General features: G+C 49.3%; 1 protein-coding gene across 5 annotated transcripts in view; it reads right to left on the reverse strand.

Moving 5' to 3' along the window:
- The window catches only part of MYO18B (myosin XVIIIB), a 349431-nt gene that overhangs the window by 182210 nt on the left and 146173 nt on the right, over positions 1-21048 (reverse strand). For all 5 annotated transcript variants that reach the window (XR_014519475.1, XR_014519476.1, XM_083476633.1 and 2 more), the window contains 5 exons: positions 18630-18777; positions 8941-9100; positions 6192-6375; positions 4036-4240; positions 1285-1394 (listed from right to left, as the gene is read on the reverse strand). Coding sequence is in view for 3 of the 5 variants with exons in the window: in XM_083476633.1 (XP_083332759.1) it covers positions 1285-1394; positions 4036-4240; positions 6192-6375; positions 8941-9100; positions 18630-18777 (807 nt within the window). In the remaining 2 variants the exon portion in view is untranslated. The remainder of the gene's footprint in view (positions 1-1284; positions 1395-4035; positions 4241-6191; positions 6376-8940; positions 9101-18629; positions 18778-21048) is intronic.

The following is a 21048-nucleotide window of genomic DNA, read 5'->3' on the forward strand; positions in this document are numbered from 1 at the left end:
CTTGCCTGCCTTATGTAACTAGCCCAACCCACCAACAGCCTGGCAAAACTTCCAATGAAAGAATAAAACTAAGAATAGGGACAAGCTGCATTCCTCCACCCATACCCTTGATTTCCCCGCAGCACCAAGTAACAACATTGACCTTTTCTGACTGTCAAGATTTTCTTTTTGAAACCTGAAGTCTTAACTGAAATGCACATGCACAGCCTTTGTTGCCCCATGCAGCGCTCTCTCATGCTCTCTCTCTCACACACACACACATCTGCAATTCAGCTCCCAGCTGTGTGATGCCCCCTGAATACACATCAGAAAGAGCAGTTGGTTCACACACAGCCTCATTGCAATTGGGATTTGTAAGGGGGGGGAAGAATCTGTGAAGGAGCTTGCAAAATCCCTCAGAAAATTAGGAGAAGGAGATCAATTTTGCACAGAGGCTTCCATTATTCAGAAGCGGGGGGGGGGGGGGGCTGAATTTTCAAGAATTTAGCCACTGTTCTTCATCCCTCCTCTTCTTCTTTGTAAGTGGCTGTTTGCTTATATTATAGCCTCTGATCTCTCTGGAGAAATGTATTTTTTGACAGCCACTTGATTATTAATGTCACCTAGTAGTATCAGTTAACACAGAAATAATAAAAATGATAGAAGTTAATTCATTCTCGTTTATTTAATCCATTTTGTCTGCTTTAATCAGTATAATTGGGGAGGGAGTTGAATTAATAGAATTTGGAATTACTTTAATCTTACATGAAATTTTTAGCTTGTAATTTGTCTGCAATTAATCTAACTATGCAATTTGTATTTTCTGATTCTCCTTTTCAGTTATCTTTTCAGTGATCCCCCCATATTAATATATATTACTTTCTTTTTTGAGTATAGATATATTTCTCCTCCCTCCCCTTTTTAAAGGGATTTATGTTAACAGGTTCTTAATATTCTAACAGATGGTTTCATTATGTCTGTTTATATGGTCTTCCTTATATAACAATCTCTTTTTCTTCACATTTCTTTTTTCTTTTTTATTAGATAGGCACCTTCATAACACAATGATGAGCCAATGCTATTACACCTATAATAGCAGGTAAATAACAATATTTCAGGTGAATGATGATATGGAAGCACATTTCTGAACCTTTATATAACAAGCAATATTTGTTTATTATTGTTATTGTTATAAGCAGCAGCAGCAGCAGCAAAAACAGCAGCAACTTAGCCGAAATATATTAATATTTCTAAAGTGCCTCTGCTGCCTGTGGTGTCTTTGCTCATCCTCCGCCCATGGCTCACCTTATTTTCATCTGTCATCTCATAGGCTGAGCTGTATTTTTTCATCATTGGCTGAGCCAGGATCTGGAACTGGTGTCGGAACTGCATGCGCACCATACGATCCGCGTACCCTGCAAGGCAAGCAAAAGGGGCATTTGCTGAGGGGCTGAGCAGATTTGGCAAAGGAGAGTCTGGTTCCTCCCAAGGCTCACTCAGTTGCCAGAGGATAAGAAGCCACTGAGGCCACCTCCCAAAGACGGGCAAATCCATCTGTTTCTCTTTCAGTTTCTCATTTTTATAATCTTAAATTCAGTTTGCCACATTCCCACATCAGTTTGCAATTTTAATTTTTAAAAAGTCTCCCTCCAAATTTGAGAATGTATCTTTCCTAAAGTGCATATTTTCATATGCTGTTTGGCCTTCTGTTCATATACATTTTTGCAAGTAATTTTCCCCAGCATAATGCATTTTCTACATTATTGTCACTAGGGTTTTCATTTTTTTATGCACAGGTATCCCTAATATGTTCATGTTTCATTATCAGGAACCCCTGGCAACCTTCTGGGAAGCCCCAGGAGCCTGTGACATGCACTCAGATCAAACACCAACAGCCTCAAATAGTTCCACAACTAAGTAAGGATTTGAATGTGGGTCTTCCACACTGCCACCAGCAACTAGTGCTCTGACTGCCTTGCTTATCCAAACCAACCCACCAGAAACCTGGCAAATCCTCAAGACATAACAAATCCTTTTTAAAAGAAATTATTTAGAAACTATATTATAAAAATATTTGTTGGAAATGTAAAGAACATTAAGGGACATTTTATCATGCTTGGTGGACACATAAAAAAGCAAAAAGAAAAGAAAAGAAATACATACAGTGGTACCTCGCAAGACGAATGCCTCGCAAGACGAAAAACGCGCAAGACGAAAGAGTTTTCCGTTTTTTGAGTCGTTCCGCAAGACGAATTTCCCTATGGGCTTGCTTCGCAAGATGAAACGTCTTGCGAGTTCTTACGAGTTTGTTTCCTTTTTCTTAAAGCCGCTAAGCCGTTAATAGCCACTAAGCCACTAATAGCCGCTAAGCCGCTTCGCAAGACGAAAAAACCGCAAGACGAAGAGACTCGCGGAACCGATTAATTTCGTCTTGCGAGGCACCACGGTACACTGATATGGAGAACATTGAAGATTAATTATCAACTGGAGCCAGAACTCTGTCTGCTGGGACTTATGGATATACAGTTACAAAAGGAATATGGAACTTTGTTTCAATATATGATCACAGCTGTGAAACTTTTTACAGGCACCAAGCTAGAAGGACCCATCATTTCCAACAATGGAAGAATGACTGTTAAAACTAAGAGACTTAGCTGAGATGACGAAAATGACATGTTTAATCAGAGAAAAGTCATTATTAACGTTTGTTAAAGACTGGAAACCTGTCATAGACTTTTTGCATGAAAAAGAAAAAGAAATAATGATATTTGGATTTGAGGATTGAACATAATGTTTGTGTATAGAAAGTGGCTTAGTTGGGTGTTATATTGGATTGGACAAAGTGAATACTGTTTTTATATAGCAGAAGTACTTTACTTTCTAAATCTTCTTTTTCTATCTTTTTCTTTTAACCTCCTTTCTATTCTTTTCCTTTCCTTTTCTTTCTTTCTTTCTCTCTCCTCCCCTTTTTATGTTTTCACTGTATCTAGATAAAAGTCTTAGTTTGGTTTAAAAGGGGGGGGGGGAGATATTAAGTTTTTTATTTTTCTCTATAAACCTTAATGAAATTTATTACAAGAAAACAAAAGAAAAGACCTCACACATCTGATGAAAACATAAAACTGAGAGCAAAGATGAACCATCTCCTTTCCATGCTCCTTCTCTCTTCCCTGCAGTGCAGTGTGATGAAACTGGTGCAGCAAGCACCTCTTTAAAGTAGGTGGACTTCACCACCACTCAGCTGATCCTGGAACTTTGACAGGTGTCAATCACCCAGTGTCATCAGTCCCACCCACCTGCCAAGGTTGGGCCACAAGGAGATGGGGTACTTAGGAATCCAGCCCACTGGCTGGATCCAATTCTCTACTCATGCTACAACTTGCATCATTCCCGCCCACAGGCCATGCTGGTTGGGGCTGATGAGAGATGGGAGTCTAACAACATCCAGAGGGCAGCAGGTTCTCCTGCCCTGCTGCAGAGGAGCTGTAACACTCCCTGCACCGAGTCAAGCACCCTAAGTACATAAACAGAGTCTGGCTTCTAGGTCAAGCAAAAGGCAGCCCATCTAGTCCAGCATCCTGTTCTCACAGTGGCCAACCAGTGGCCTCAACGGGAAATCTGTAAGCAGGATCCATGCACAACATCCCTCTCCCCTCCTGTGGCTTCCAAAAACTGGCATTCAGAAGCATTACAACCTCCAACTGTGGAGGCAGAGCAGAGCCCTCCTGGCTAGGAGCCCTCGATAGCCCTCTCCTCCTCCATGAAATTGACTAATTCTCTTCTAAAGCCATCTGGATTGGTCGCCATCACTGCCTCCTGTGGGAGGAAGTTCCGTAGTTTAACTATGTGCTGCATGAAGAAGGACTTTCTTTCATCTGTCCTGAGTCCTCCAACATTCAGCTTCTTTGGATGTCCATGTGTTCAAGTGTTATGAGAGAGTGAGAGAAAAATATTCTTCATCCACTTTTTCCATGCCATGCCTCTTTTTATAAATGTCTACCCAGTGAGTAGATGCAGGATGCCCAGCCATTCCATGCAACAGAAACCCTCCTGCACCTATCCTGCTGAGCCGTAATGCATCCAATATCTGGCCCCCGGAGAGCTGGGCTCGAAGGGCGGAGATGTCCCATCCTGCTGCTGTTCCCCCTGGCATCAGACAGGACTGCAGAACGATGCCTCCTTCTCTGTCCATTTCTGTTCTCGCAATGAGGCAATGGACAAAATGAATCTGGGATCTCTTCACTAGGTTGATGAGAGAATCCTACGGAAGTGGAGAAAAACACAAAGGAATTGAGTTCCTGATCTTCTGCTTGAAGATTATAGACCACATTCACACCATACAAAAGTTGTTATTCCAGAGTTACAATTTCCAGAGAGGGTCAATGATCAATCCCTCTTCACAGGGAACTCTGGACAGTCAACCTCTTTTTCACTTCTCTCTCTTACTCTCTCATCCACCCACCCACTTTTTGCATCTGATTGCAAAGTGCAGGTTTGAATCCCCACTCTGCCATGGAGCTCCCTGGGCCAGTCACTCACTCACAGCCTAACCCACCTCACAGGGTTTTTGTGAGGATAACATGCAGCGGGAAGAAGCAAGTATATTACATGTGCCTTGAGCTCCTTGGAAGAAGGAAGGCGGGATATAAATGCAATCAATCAATAAAATAAACAGGGACAAAAAGCATCATAATGTAGCAAAAAAGTTTCAAATAAAAGCCAACCACACAAATAATAATAAAATAAGCCAGAGCAGCAATAAAAACCACATAGATAACATTCTTAAGGCCACTGTCTGTTCACAGAAAAAGCGGCATCAAGTAAATGGAACTGCTAAGCATCTAGAAACACTCAAATAGAAAAATATTTGTTTTCTGCCTTGTCAATCAGACTCTCAAGTTGCTAATGCTGTTGTTGTTTTTTTTAAAAAAAAACATTGGAGAAATAATAAAAACCTAACACTCTTTGCGTTACTTGGTTTTCCCTTGCTGGGGTTTCAAAAGCTGCCTCCATCCTCTCTTACAAACCATTGTGCATAATACTCTTTAAAAAAATCATAGAATGGGAAAAGCTCACAAACTGAACACTCCCTGGAAAAATACCAAGGATCACATCCAAAATACCGTATTTACTTGAGTCTAATGTGCCATCGAATCTAATGCGCACCTCAATTTTCAGAACCTTGAAATCAAAAGAAGTATTTGCTAGTGAATGTCAATGTGCCATCAAATCTAATGGCATCTTAATTTTCACAGTGTAATTTGGCCAATAAAGGTGAGCATTAGATTTGATTAAATATGGTATGTACAACAACTTTCTGTTTCCGTGCGCTGCTCTTAGTCATGCTGGCCACATGACCCGAAAGCGGTACGCCAGCTCCCTCGGCCAATAAAGCAAGATGAGCGCCGCAACCCCAGAGTCGGCCACGACTGGACCTAATGGTCCAGTCCGCTTTACCTTTACAACAACTTTCACCACGTGGGGCCCTCCAGAGGTTTGTCAGCACAGCTGTATGATGCTGAGGCTGATGGAAGTTCGAGTAAGAAAATATGGAAGGCCCCAGGTTGGGGGAGGATAAATGTATTGGTTTGATTGCAGATCCCAAATCTGTGATCCACTGTGTGTGGGGTTAGAATCTATGAGAGGAAACCTGCTGAACCAGTAGTAGTTCCTCGGTTAAGGTAAAGCCCTTGGCTGGCAAGTTAAGTACTGTCATTTACCGGTACTTGCCCAAAGTGATTGCTCTATTGCCATAGAGGAAAATGGGCAGGCCTTTCCCACCTCACTTGGCTGGATGCCACATCATCCTTGTGGGGAGAACAATAAGCCAAGACTTGTGGGGTGGGGGGAAGAGTTTTGGCTCATGCTGGAAATTGGAGATTCAAAGCTGTGAGTTTGGGGGTCCCCTGGAACCCTATGGGGAAACAAAATCTGGTGGGGAGTTAACACTATGAACCCATGCATCCTGTGCTCAGGTGTATACATGTGAAAATAAAGCCCTATAGCCTAAAGACTTTCACATTGACATGGCTGAACTTCATTCCAAGGAAACCAAACCCCGGGAAAGTGCAGGCACCCCTGGAGCCTCATGCCACTTGGGGACTGGGGGGCATACAACAGCATAATAACTGAATAACTTAAAGCAAAACTGGACTTGATGCATAAAAAAGTCCTGGGCCCCTCTGCCAGTTCTAGGCAACCCTTTCGCTCACCAGCTGAAGCTTGATCTGAGCACACACAGACTTCTTCTTCACAGCTGCAAAGCTGCTAGTGAAAGTCTTCCTCACGCAGCCAACTCGCTGCAGTGCTTGCTGGGAGTTCCCCTCCAGCCCCGCAACAGACCGGCATATCAGGGGCACTTTGGACCGCAACAGAAACAGTTTCTTCAGAGGGTCTCTGTGGAGAGGGAAATGCATCACCCAACCTTAAGAGCTGCCCTTGTATGATATAAGATGGGCCTTGGTTAGTGTGTGCAAGGGAGGGAGGGAGATCCTTGTGCATCTCCAAAATAGGATTGCAAGGTCAGAAGCATCCCAGAGCCTGAGATTTCAGGGCCCAAACCTGAGACCAAGGGGCAGCCCCTAGCAATGTCACAAGAGTGATGTCATTATACATGACCCATTAATCATTTAAGAAGACCGTCCAGGAGTTGCTGTGGGCAGCAGAGGCAGCAGGGCTCAGCTCCTGCTGCTCCTCTCCACACGCCCCAGTCACTTAGAATCAAATTGTAGAGTTGGAAGAGATTCCAAGGGTCATCTGGTCCAACCCCCTGAAATGCAGGAACTCAGCTAAAGCACCCCAGACACTTGGCCATCCAGCCTCTGCTTAAAAACCTCCATTGCCCATTCCACTGTCAAACAGCTCTTACCGTCAGAAGGTTTACCGTATTTTTCACTCTATAGGACGCACCCGACCATAGGACGCACCTTGTTTTAGAGGGGGAGAACAAGAAAAAATAAATCTCCCCCTCTCTGCCCAGCACAGAAGGTGCCGTTCAAGGTGCCTTCAGTCGCCTTCAGGTGGCTACCTTGGAAGCCTGGAGAGCGAGAGGGGTCGGGTGCACACCGACCCCTCTCGCTCTCCAGGCTTCAGTGAAGGCAACCCTTAGCCTCTGGAGCGCGACATGAGTTCCCGCTGCGCTCTGGAGGCTTTGGGTTCCTTTCGACCTGCTCTTTGGGGCTGGTGGGGGGAACCCCCCCGCCAGCCCCAAAGAGCAGGTCGGGGAGCAGCGGAAAGGCACGCAGGCAGAAGAGGCTTCTGCCATAGCCGCGCGCAACCTCTCCAGTTGGGAGAGGCTGCATGGGGCTAAAGAGGAAGCCAACCATAAATGAAATTTAACTTAAACATTAACATCCTTAGATCTTCACCTTATGGAATTAATATTCCTAGCTGGTTCCCAGCCAACCATAAATGTACATTTTTAAGCCTCTTCTTCTTCTTCTTCTTCTTCTTCTTCTTCTTCTTCTTCTTCTTCTTCCTCTTCCTCTTCCTCTTCCTCTTCCTCTTCCTCTTCCTCTTCCTCTTCCTCTTCCTCTTCCTCTTCCTCCTCCTCCTTTTTTGGGATTAATGGGAGGAGGACCAGGGGCCACAGCCTGCCTTCTGAAAGCAAATCACTTTCCCCTCCAATCATGGAGCTTTCAAATCCCCAGGAGATGTTCCAATTCCAATTAAAGTTCTATTGTTCATTAAGGGAAGGAAGGCAACCAGTGCAGAGAAAGGGGAGAAAGTGCTAAATGGGCAGAGATGCAGAACTAATTTTGCAGATATTAATTAAATTAAATTTTAAAATGTTCTAAGCTGTTTGGCTGAGGTGTCCTCGCCCTACCCACCACCCTCCAAAAATTAGGTGACTCTGCCTCTGCCTCAGTTTACCTTGCAAAGGTGCTTCTTCTCCCTCTGGTGCAACATCACCTCCCTCATTTTTCCTGACTGCTCCCTTAGAGATGGGATTCTCTGTGGCCTCCTGAGGAGACCTGCATTGGCTTCCAGTACGTTTCCAAGCACAATTCCAAGTGTTGGTGCTGACCTTTAAAGCCCTAAACGGCCTCGACCCAGTATACCTGAAGGAGTGCCTCCACCCCCATTGTTCTATCCGGGCACTGAGGTCCAGCTCCAAGGGCCTTCTGGCAGTTCCCTCGCTGCGAGAAGCAAAGTTACAGGGAACAAGGCAGAGGGCCTTCTCGGTGGTGGCGCCCGCCCTGTGGAAACCCTCCCATCAGATGTCAAGGAAATAAGCAACTATCCTACTTTTAAAAGACATCTGAAGGCAGCCCTGTTTAGGGAAGTTTTTAACATTCAGTGCTGTATTGTGTTTTTAATATTCAACTGAGAGCCACCCAGAGTGGCTGGGGAAACCCAGGCAGATGGGTGGGGTATAAATAATAAATTATTATTATTATATTATTATTATTACTTGTAAATAAAGGACTATTTTTTCTGCTTGCTTTTACCAAGTCATTCATATAATTTAACAAAAAACTGGGGTCTTGTGGGACTGCATCTCCTAATATATTTTCCACTTGGTACTTAAATTAAATTCCAATACCTTTTTTGCTAGTTAACAACCCCACCACACATGATAGCATTCTCCCTCTTGCTCTGGGGCATTTCCAACACATAGCTGAATAAGTTCCACTTATTTTTGAATCATGGTGATGGGAGACTGCCATGTCATCATGACTTAATAGCAGTTTCCACTTGTGTTCCTGTCCTTGTGTGGGCCTTCAATTCTCCCCGATGCTGATCCCTTTTAAAACCAGCCATCAGCACACCACTGGGCATTGAATTTAATCAATTAATTCTGAAGCACAATATGAACGACTGCATCTCCTCCCTCTTAGCTTTATTGGCTGAGGAGTTCAAATTCCAATATCAAGTGATAAATAAATTGCATGAAAGAAAACTAAACAGATAAACTTCCCCCTGAGGTTGGCATGGAATTCTGCATGCAGAAGAACTTACATTTTCGACTCCTGCAGGACTTGGATGGCATTCTGCACTGAGAGGTTCCACTTGGCTTTGTTCACCCAGCCAGTGGCATCATAGCGGACGGGGTCTTGGCCGAGCTGGTGGGCGATCTCAAACTGCAGGGCCTGCTCACACTTGCGCAGGGATCCCTGTCCTGCAGTGAAGAGACATCGACGAAATAGGAGAGGGTTACTTAAGTGGGAGGAAAGGGAATGAGCAAATGGCAGGTGCAGGCCAGGGGAGGGGTAAAAGGACTTTCCAAGGAATGGCAAGGGAAATCTCCAAAATGGTGTGAATGAGTGACCTGGGTGAAATCTTGCCTTGCACCATTTGGGAGCTCGCAGCAAGGGTTAGAATCCACACAGGGAGCCACATTGTCCCTTAAAACATGAAAGGTCATTTCTGAAAAGGTCAGCTAAAATGATTGAGGGGGTAGAGCAACTCCCCTATGAAGAAAGGAAACCAGTCCTCAGTCCTCAGGGAATGTGCAGGCGACCTTGGAACGGACAGCTCACGGAAGAACCCCGACCAAACCCAAGAGGAGGCGTGTAGTGGTGATAGGGGATTCCCTACTGAGGGGAACAGAAGCAGTGATCTGTGGGCCTGACAAGATGTCTCGGGAAGTGTGCTGTCTCCCCGGGGCTAAGATCCAAGATGTAACTGAACGACTGCAAGGAATCATAAAACCCACTGACAAATACCCTTTCCTCTTGGTTCATGTGGGAACCAATGACACTGCAAGCAATAGCCTCCAGAAGATCAAAAGAGACTACGAGGCTCTCGGCAGGAAATTGAAGCAACTAAATGCACAAATTGTCATCTCGTCTGTCCTCCCAGTTGAACGACGTGGCCCAGGGAGAGAGGGGAAAATAGTGGAAGTGAACAGCTGGCTTCGCAAATGGTGTAAACAGGAACGGTTTGGATTCTTAGATCACGGACTGCAGTTTCTTGAAGATGGACTTCGGGCTGCACCTCACAACGGTTGGGAGAAATGTTTTTGCCAAAAATCTCAGAAACCTCATCAGGAGGGCTTTAAACTGACTAATGTGGGGGAGGGAGACAGTGCTCCTGAAGGTAGGAGTCTATCAATTGATGAAGATGATCATCCAAATGTCATAGACCAAATGGAGCAAACAGCACGCAGACCTAGTGGTGGGAGGAAAAAATCCTTAAATAAGAGACACGGGGGAATGATTAATGGACTTCAATGTCTGTACACTAATGCGCAAAGCATGGGAAATAAACAAGATGAGCTTGAGCTCTTGGTACAGCAAACTAAATATGACATAATAGGCATCACTGAAACCTGGTGGGATAAGTCCCACGATTGGAATGTAATAATGGGGGGATACAATCTATTTCAGAGAAACAGACCAGACAAGAAAGGAGGAGGAGTGGCGTTATATGTCAGGAATGTGTATACCTGTGAAGAGATCCAAGATTTAGAACCTCAAAGCCAAAGTGAGAGCATTTGGGTCAAAATTAAGGGAGAGAAGAATAACAGAGACCTCATTGTGGGAGTTCACTATAGATCCCCAAGCCAAACGGAGGACATAGATGATGCCTTCCTGGAACAGATGGCCAAGCATGCAAAAGGAAGGGAGATAGTAGTAATGGGGGACTTCAATTACCCGGATGTCAGGGGTTTAGGAGCAGAGGCAAGGGCAAGGGAGGAAACAGAGAGCAAAGGGGAGGAGGCAGAAGAAAAGATGAGTGATGACGACGACCCGAGATCTCCGAGTCTTTCCAGTGAATCAGAGGATTCACAGAAAGGAGCACCAGTGGCCAGGGCAAGGGGGGAGTCTAGGGGGGCACCCCAGGAAGATAGAGCCAGAGGGGACTCAGAGGAGAGCAGTTGGAAATCGGGACCAGCGTCACCGCCAGAGAGCAGGGAAGAGGAAGGGAGCCAGGGGGCAAGCGCTGGGAGCTCACCACAGGAGGGAGGGCACGAGTCAGGAGTGGCCACACCTTCATCGGGGAGCGAAGAAACGGTTAAGCGGAAAGTGGAAGGTTGGGCGCGCGCGCCAAGTTCAAATGCAGAGGAAGGCGGCGCAGTAAGCAGCCCGGAAAGGGAGCCAGGTCCTAAAGCCCGGCGCAAGGAGACAGGAGGGTCCGGGGGGTCAGCGTCAGAAGAATCCCGGAAGGAAGAGACCCCGGGGGGTAGAGGGACCCAGAGGAGGACAGTCAGGCGGAAAAGGTGGAGCCGGGCTAGGATATTAAGTTGGTGCACACGGGGCGGAGACTCAGACGGAGCTTCGCCGATCTAGCTACTAGACGTAGAGTTGCACGCAGCAGCTTGAGAATGGAAACTGTAACTCAATAAAGACTTTTACTTAATGATCGCTGGCTAGCGTGATCCTCTGTGAGCTAGGATCTTCAAGCAGCTCTGACAGTAAGCTCCGTCTCACAATTGTGGGCATCTACAGCCTCGAGGAGAGGAGAGAAGCAGGTGCCTACCAGCGAGCTCACGAACTGCAGCCGACATGACGGCTGAGCAGCAGATAGCGGAACTCAGAGAAGCAGTGTCACAACTGAATGCAGCGGCTCTCGCATCCAGGAAGAGAGAGGAGGAGGCAGCTGCCGCCTGCAGGGATCTCCAGGTCAGGTTAGACGTGCTTACAAAGCAGACACCCAGGCAGGAGGGAATTGGGTTGGCGAGACGAACAGGCGGTCTGGTCTCTCACTTCGATGGGAACCTGCAACAGTATCCCAACTTTAGAGCAGACGTACTGTGCGCACTGCAACTGCTGAATAAAGACTTTAGAGATGAGCAAGAGAAAGTGGGATTCATCATGTCCCATTTGCATGGGGATGCTAAAGCATGGCTGCGCAATTTGTGGAGAGATAAGGATCCGGCGCTCCAAAATGCGGATGCCTTTATTAAAGCGATGGATGGGTGTTTTTTATCAAGCATTGACGTGGATCTTGCCCGGAAGGAGGTGCATGGACTAAGGCAAGGGAGGGCCAGCGTGAGGCAGTACCATGCCCGCTTTTTCGCTTTGGTCAGTGCCCTGGAATGGGACAGAGATTCGGCCCCTGTAAGAGACCTCTTTTGGCAGGGGTTGCACAGCTCGATTAAAGATGAGATCGCGAGGGGGGAGAGACCCCGGACCACCCAGGAGGTCGTTCAGAGGGCACTGGCAGTGGGGGTGCGGCTGGAAGAACGTCCGTGGAGCAGGGACGAAGGGCGTGGAGGGCGCGAACCAGTCAGGGGCTCCTCCTTCCTTCCCAGAGAAGCAGCGCGTGCGCAATCCACGCCTCCGCCAGGAGGAGGAGCGGAACCTATGGAGGTTGGAGGTGCAAGGGCTCAGTCAGCAACCAGAGCCCTAGCACCGGCAGCAGTGAAAGCGAAGCCTCCTAGAGGGAACAGGAAGTGTTACGTCTGTGAGGAGCCAGGGCATATGGCGAAAGAGTGTCCCCAGAGGCTCCACAAGCTCACTGCAGCCTCAGCAATGGTGACTGCAGCAACGCAGCAAGGAGGACCACAGCAGGGAAACGACGCAGTCTGGCTGGAGGAAGAGGCCCTGGGGCCCAGCCAGACGTGTTAGTGACGCAGTCCCCAGAGATTTTACAGCCCGTGAACCCCCTCCCGCCCAAACCAGTAGTGAGGCTCACCGCATCTCTCCAGCTGCCCAATGGAATCACCATGGACGTGCCAATCACCATTGACTCAGGCAGCAATGCGGACTTTATAGGGCAGGACTTTGTCGACAAACACGCTATACAGTTGCTGCCGGCCACACTGCCCCTGCAGGTTGTCACGGTGGATGGCAGGGAGCTGCTCGGGGGGCAAGTGGTGAAGCAGACGCCACCAATGGTGATGCGACTTGGGAATCACAAAGAAATCATCAGCTTCAACGTCACTCAACTATCGGATACGCCCAGTGTATTGGGAATGAGTTGGCTGGACAAGCACAGCCCAACGCTGGCTTGGTACCAGAGGCAGCTGACCTTCGGCTCTTCCTTTTGTGCTGAACACTGCATCGTGCCCCGGCAGGAAGGAGAGGAAGAGGAGTCACAGCTGCTGCTAGGCACGCTGCAAGCGATTCCCCACAAGTACGCAGAATTTTTGGAAGTTTTCTGCGAGAAGGAGGCAGACAGGCTACCCCCTCACAGACCATATGACTGCAAAATTGACCTGCTGCCGGGGGCGGCGCTGCCTAAAGGGAAACTGTATTCCATGTCAGAGGACGAACTGCAAGAACTCAAAGAGTTCATAGATCATAATTTGGAGCGCGGTTTCATCCGAGAGTCCAAGGCAGCGGGGGGCAGTCCTGTATTCTTTGTTAAAAAGCGGGACACGCCCCAAAAAAGACTGGTAGTGGACTATCGCATTTTAAACAATGGGACCAAGCCATCGGACTTCCCCATGCCCCGAATCGACGACCTCCTAGCGAAGGTGCGGAAGGGAAAAGTGTTCACCAAGTTAGACCTACGAGGGGCGTACAACCTCATTCGCATGCGGGAAGGAGATGAGTGGAAGACGGCCATGTTCACGCCACTGGGTACCTACGAATATAGAGTTATGCCTTTTGGATTGCAAAATGGCTCCCACGTTTTTCAAGCTTTCATGCATCACGTGTTGGCGGGACTTCTCTACAAGACGTGCGTCTGTTTCTTAGATGACATCCTGATCTTTTCGGAATCGCAGCAGGAGCATGACGGACACGTCAAGGAAGTGCTGAGCAGGCTAAAGCAACATAGGCTCTACGCCAAGCTGGAGAAGTGCCAATTTGACGTGACGGAGGTGGATTTTCTGGGCTACAAGCTGTCTGACAAGGGGCTCGCCATGGACAGCGCCAAGGTTCGAGCGGTGTTGGATTGGAAGAGCCCACGCAACCGGAAGGAGGTCCAACGGTTTGTCGGCTTTGCGAACTTCTATCGCAAGTTTATCAAGGGCTTCGCTATGCAGACAGCGGCCATCACAGACACACTTAGCTCCAAGAAAAAGAAGTTCATTTGGACAGAGCAGGCGGAGCAGTCCTTTCAGGCACTCAAGCGTCTCTTCGCGTCGGAAGAGCAGCTGCTTCATGTCAACCCCAGCAGGCCGATGAGGGTGGAGACAGACGCCTCGGACAGAGCCGTGGGGGCGGTCCTGCTGCAGAAGGACCCGCAGGGGGTGTGGCGACCGGGAGCGTTTTACTCCAGGAAGCTCAGCAAGTCCGAGCAGAACTACACCATCTGGGACAGGGAGTTGCTGGCCATTCATGCAGCGTTCAAAGCGTGGAGGCACTTCCTGATCGGCGCCAAGCACACGGTGCAGGTTTGCACGGACCACAAGAATCTGGAGCACTGGCGCACGGCACAGTTCCTAAACCAGAGGCAGATACGTTGGGCTGAGTTCTTTGCGAACTTCGACTTCCGCATAGAGTATGTCCCGGGGGACACTAACATCATGGCGGACGCTCTCTCCCGTAAGCCACAGTATCTGGAGGACGCAACGCCAGCGGCCGCCATGCACATCTTCGCACCAACAGTGTGGGCGTGCGCCGCGGCAACCGTGGACCTGGAGGCGGTGCGACGAGCGTTGCAGGATGACTCCTTCGCGCAAGCAAAGATGGCAGAGGTGCAAAGGGGCAAGGCAGCGGCCGACGGTTTCCAGCTACGAGATGGATTGCTCATCCGTAAAGGGGCCATCTACGTGCCGGGAGACGACCTTCGCGCCAAGGTGCTGCAGCAGCTGCACGACGCGCCCACTGCCGGGCACTTTGGCAAGGAGAAGACGGTGGAATTAGTCGCCAGGGATTTCTGGTGGCCTGGAATGAGAGAGGAGGTCGCAGACTACGTGGCGAGGTGTGACACCTGCCAGAGGGCCAAGCCAGTGCACAGACCGCCGGCCGGACTGTTGGAACCGCTGCAAACTCCGGTCGAACCTTGGGAAAGGGTGGCCCTGGACTTTGTCACGGATCTGCCCAGCTCGAGGGGCAAGACGGCAGTGCTGGTGGTGGTGGACCTGTTTTCCAAGATGGCACATTTCATTCCGTGTGCTAAGGTGGCCACGGCGGAGCAAACCGCCAAACTGTTCATAGACCACGTGTTCAAGGTTCACGGTCTGCCACGGTCTATTCTGTCCGACCGGGGGTGGCAGTTCATCTCGAATTTCTGGCAGAAGCTGATGGGCTTCCTGAACGTCAAGATCAACCTGGCGTCGGTGAGACACCCGCAGACCAACGGGCAAGCGGAGCGGGTCAATGCCATCATGCAGCAGTACCTGAGATGTTATGCAAATCAACAGCCTGCGACGTGGGTGGATTACCTGCCGCTTGCCGAGTTCGCCTACAACAACACGAAGCACGTGTCCACGGGGGTCACGCCGTTCTTCGCCAACAACGGGAGGCACCCCAGAACCTTCCCGGGACTGGAAAGAATGGGGGAGGGGGAGCCGCAGACAGCAGATGCGTTCGCGTCGGAGCTGCAGGAAGTCCACGATCAGCTGAGGCGCCACCTGGAGCTGGCCAAGCACGCATACAAGGTACAAGCGGACAAACACAGAAGGGTTGGCGAAGAGCTCCACGTGGGAGACTGGGTCTGGTTAGCAGCCCACGCAGTGCCGGCCAGGTCGTTGGCCAAGAAGAAACTAGGGCATAAACAACTGGGGCCCTACCAAGTCGAAGAGCAGGTCAACCCGGTAGCTTTCAGACTGGCACTTCCGGAGGGTTCCAGAATGCATCCGGTGTTCCACAGATCGGTGCTCACTCCCTACAAGGCACCGCACAGGTTCCAGGAACCCGGAACGGCGCCGAGTCCGGTCAGAGACAGAACAGGGCACGCGGGAGTGGCACAGAAGGAGCGCATCAACGAAGTCACGGAGATTTTGGACTCCAGATGGGGGGAAGAGGGGGTAGAATACTTTCTCGCCAAGGAGGGCACCCCGGCCAGTGCGAACAGCTGGGTGCCGGGCTACGCCTTGGACGAACCTCTGCTCAAAGACGAGTTTCATGCCCTCTTCCCACATAGACCAATGCCAGCAGACTTTTTCGACGACTGGCTTTTCACGCCCACGCTTTCGGCCAGCACGTTCCGGGGGTTCGACTCGGACGAGGACCCGACACGAGACGTCCGTTCCCCGGAGGGGTCACCCTCGGGATCTGCCTCAGAACCCTCGTATTGGTGGGACGATAGACCAGAGGAGCATTTCCGCAGAAAGTGGCTGGAATGCCCAGGACGAGCAACGCCGCCAGGAGGAAGTGAGGGAGAGACGGACATGGACGTTTTCGGGGACGACCCTGGTTTCGAGCACGGCGGCACAGAGATGGAAGCGGAGGTGACCGTCGTCGACGAGAGCAGGGAGGAAGACCCGGGAGACTTCGGATGGAGGCCCGCCACGGGAAGCGAACGATATCCGACGTTCGTCCCTTTGCAACAGCAGCACCCAGCTCCAGCACCGGAAGGAGGGGAGGGGGGAATGGGGGGCCTCGAGGGGGGGATGGATGTCAGGGGTTTAGGAGCAGAGGCAAGGGCAAGGGAGGAAACAGAGAGCGAAGGGGAGGAGGCAGAAGAAAAGATGAGTGATGACGATGACCCGAGATCTCCGAGTCTTTCCAGTGAATCAGAGGATTCACAGAAAGGAGCACCAGTGGCCAGGGCAAGGGGGGAGTCTAGGGGGCACCCCAGGAAGATAGAGCCAGAGGGGACTCAGAGGAGAGCAGTTGGAAATCGGGACCAGCGTCACCGCCAGAGAGCAGGGAAGAGGAAGGGAGCCAGGGGGCAAGCGCTGGGAGCTCACCACAGGAGGGAGGGCACGAGTCAGGAGTGGCCACACCTTCATCGGGGAGCGAAGAAACGGTTAAGCGGAAAGTGGAAGGTTGGGCGCGCGCGCCAAGTTCAAATGCAGAGGAAGGCGGCGCAGTAAGCAGCCCGGAAAGGGAGCCAGGTCCTAAAGCCCGGCGCAAGGAGACAGGAGGGTCCGGGGGGTCAGCGTCAGAAGAATCCCGGAAGGAAGAGACCCCGGGGGGTAGAGGGACCCAGAGGAGGACAGTCAGGCGGAAAAGGTGGAGCCGGGCTAGGATATTAAGTTGGTGCACACGGGGCGGAGACTCAGACGGAGCTTCGCCGATCTAGCTACTAGACGTAGAGTTGCACGCAGCAGCTTGAGAATGGAAACTGTAACTCAATAAAGACTTTTACTTAATGATCGCTGGCTAGCGTGATCCTCTGTGAGCTAGGATCTTCAAGCAGCTCTGACACCGGATATTTGTTGGACGTCAAACTCAGCCAAGAGCATAAGGTCAAACAGATTCCTCACTGGCCTTGCAGACAACTTCATTGTCCAGAAAGTGGGAGAAGCAACAAGAGGAACAGCCATTTTAGATCTGGTCCTAACAAATGTTGATGACCTGGTTAGTGGGGTAGAAGTGGAAGGATCATTAGGCGCGAGTGATCATGCTCTTCTGAAGTTTACTATACAGCGGAAAGGAGCAGCCAAGCATACTAGGACTCAATTTCTTGACTTTAAGAAAGCCGACTTCATAAAACTTAGGGAAGTGCTGGGTGAGATCCCATGGACAGCAATACTAAAAGGAAAGGGAGTTCATGATGGCTGGGAGTTTGTTAAGAGGGAGATAGTAAAAGCACAACAGTAATAGTGCCTCTGTATTCTGCTCTGGTCAGACCTCACCTGGAGTACTGTGTCCAGTTCTGGGCACCACAATTCAAGAAGGACACTGACAAACTGGAACGTGTCCAGAGGAGGGCAACCAAAATGGTCAAAGGCCTGGAAACGATGCCTTATGAGGAACGGCTAAGGGAGCTGGGCATGTTTAGCCTGGAGAAGAGGAGGTTCAGGGGTGATATGATAGCCATGTTCAAATATATAAAAGGATGTCACATAGAGGAGGGAGAAAGGTTGTTTGCTGCTGCTCCAGAGAAGCGGACACGGAGCAATGGATCCAAACTACAAGAAAGAAGATTCCACCTAAACATTAGGAAGAACTTCCTGACAGTAAGAGCTGTTTGACAGTGGAATTTGCTGCCAAGGAGTGTGGTGGAGTCTCCTTCTTTGGAGGTCTTTAAGCAGAGGCTTGACAACCATATGTCAGGAGTGCTCTGATGGTGTTTCCTGCTTGGCAGGGGGTTGGACTCGATGGCCCTTGTGGTCTCTTCCAACTCTATGATTCTATGATTCTATGATTCTATGATTCTATGAAAGGTTGCAGTGTTCGGAACATTTTAGCTTCGAGAAAAGAGGAGTAAAAGGTAACATGATAGAAGTGTATAACATTATGCCTGGCAAGCAGAAAGTGGATACAGAAAAGCTTTCCACCCTCTCTCATAACTCTAGAAATCAAGGACATCCAACAAAGCTGAATGCTGGAAGATTCAGGACACATAAAACAGGCCTCTGGTCTCCTTGGGTGTAGCAGCAGAGGTGGTGAATGGAGGACAAAGGGCACTTCATCAAGTCCAGCTTTGAAATGCCTTGACCCCACCCTCCCATGAGTCTTGACTGACAGGCGGTTGTATCCAGCCAATCATGTGACCATGAAGACGCCCTGATGCCAATAGGTGGGAGATGGGCAACCCAAGGGTCAATGGGCCAGAGACAGTCCCATTTGCAGACAGTGTTGCCTTGGATGGAGGCTGAGCAGTCTTAAAGAGCCAGGCTGTGGACAGACCTGTACCAACCCAGCCACATAATGTCCCCAACCCCATGTCAACAGGAGCTGAGGGCCCCTCCATTTTACCTTCATTGATCGGACCCTCCTTCACAAAGTAAGAGCACAGACGGTTGAGCGCAGTGCTGTCACTGGAGCCTTGCATCAAGGCCTCCTCATCCAGAATCCAGAACAGGCCCTTGGGGTCTTCTGCCTGGCCCCCAGGGGTGGCATGGACCTAGAGGGGCAGGAGAAACAGACCAGCTATTGTAAGGGAATATATTGCTGAGGTCACTGGACTTCCCCTGGCGCCCATGTAGCACCTGAAGCCTCCCCACCCATACTTCTTGTGAGGGGTGAGGGTGGTTGCCTTTCCCGCCTGCTTGAAAAGCCCCTAGAGGAAAAGGAAGAAGCTGGAAGTGTGCTGCTCTTTCCAGCTTCTGATTTCAGTTCTATGTGCTTTTCACAGCTCAGGTGAGCATTGAAACAGATAGCAGAGCATCCATGAAGGTTGGAAGGAAAGGGATCTGGGAGAAAGAAAGTGGGGTGACTGGAAGGGAGAAAGTGGGGTGCTGAAGGCATGGGGGAGGGGAACACTGCCAGAGAGAGGAAGAGAGAGAGAGAGAGAGAGAAGCTTTGTGCCCCGACACATACAAATGAAATCCAGTAAGCCTTGCAAGTGCATAGTCTGTGTCAGGGAACTGTCATCAGTGCCGGAGGGAGAGAGCAAAAGCCAGAGGGATTATAGAGAGCCTCCAGGGATTGGGAGAAGCAGCTCCTCTTCTGGGGAAGAGAATAAACGCAGCTCCAGGGGAGAGGGGGTGCAGGAGTCGGAAGCGGCGAGGCGGTTCCACGACTCCTTGCCTGGGACAAGCGGAGAGGGAAGGGTTCCTCCGCTGCCCACGCCCTCTCTGCGCAGAAGGCTTTCGCGCAGAGAGGGAAGGCGGAGACTGGGCGTCAAGGAGCTTCTTTGCTGGAGGAAGTTTAAGAAACGGCCACTCACAGATTCTGCCAGCGATTGAGTCAGCCATGGGTGAGTGGCTCTCCGGACAGATAAAGTTTACATTAGCAGCCAGCCAGGGAGAGATTTGCCTGCTTGCGCACGAGCAACCCCTTGGAAACCTAACAGTCTGTTTACAAATCTCTGGCACCAAACTGTCACAAAATCACAGATCACAACTGTCACTGCTGATAGAATCATAAAAATCATCCAGCCTTGCCATGGTTCAAAAACATGGATCTGAGACATGGAACCTTCTGGATCTTCATAATTTTTTTTAAAAAAACAAACCAAAGGATTCCCTCCAAATCCCTACTAAATCATAGGTCACCTCTATGCATGTCCACAGATGTGTCCTGTGATTTGTTGGAAAGCTTGCTGTGAATGTGATCCTATGTAAAAAATCATGAAAATCCTCACTATTCTGCATTTCTGAGGTTTTCACTGTGCGCTTGACCAGTGCAAGCTTTACTTTGAGGGTGTTTTGAGAGGAGCTCCATGTAAAAATCGTGGAACTGCCAGAAAAATGCATTTCGGTTCTCCTGGATCAGATATTCATCCACATCCCTTGGAAAAGAAAGAAAGATAGTCTGTGTGTGCATCCTGAGTCTCCCTCTCTCTCTCTCTATGTCTGGGGGTGACCCTGGTGACAGGAAAAGCACCCAAAGGTGGCGTGCACAGTGCACTCTCAACATTCCAAGGGTGCTCATGGGCTACATGGTGCCCTGGGACCTTTATGTGCAGTCTCTTAGGCTGAAAGACAGGAATGGGTCCTGTGGTCCTACAGATACTGCTGAAGTGGAATTCCTATCTTGCCTTCACCATTCTGCCTGGGGCTGATGGGAGTCCAGCAGCAACTGAGGGACATATGTCCTCCATCTTGATACATAACACAATCCATATACACTTTTCTGTTGATAGTACTCCAAGTAAAGATCATTTGCCACCCACAGGCCACCCCCAGAAACCAAACTGTAATTTTGTCACTTGGAGAGAGAGAACCAAGTGTGCCAGCCTCCAATTGGACAGTGCCCGTGACGTCAGTTGTGATGGGTCACCAGACCAATTTAATGTTAGGATTAAGGTTATGTTTTGCATTTACCACCTATGGTGTGGGGTGGTTTGCATTTCCTGCCTTTAAATATATATATATAATTTTTATTAAATTTTCTGTTTTACAATTTCAAATAAGCATTTTACATCCTTATTATATTAATGACTTCTCTTCTTCTCTTTCCTTGGTTCATTTCCCTTCTTCATTTCCCTTGGTTCATATCTTAAATCTCTGCATATTTTACAAAAGTATACCAATCGGTTTTCCTCTATTGCATCCATCAAAACATATTTACACTGTTGAATTTATCTTAATGCTGCCTGCATTTCCTGCCTTGGCACCATCATGGTCTTGGGCACCTCCACCCTTCATGCATAAACATGCCATTTCCATGCAAACTCAGAGGGCAGCTCCCAGCATATTCACTGTATACTTTTCAGCACCTGCCAAAAATG

The sequence above is a fragment of the Podarcis liolepis genome (assembly GCF_965112155.1).
Source record: "Podarcis liolepis genome assembly, chromosome: 15".
In the NCBI taxonomy this organism is placed as follows: Eukaryota; Metazoa; Chordata; class Lepidosauria; order Squamata; family Lacertidae; genus Podarcis; species Podarcis liolepis.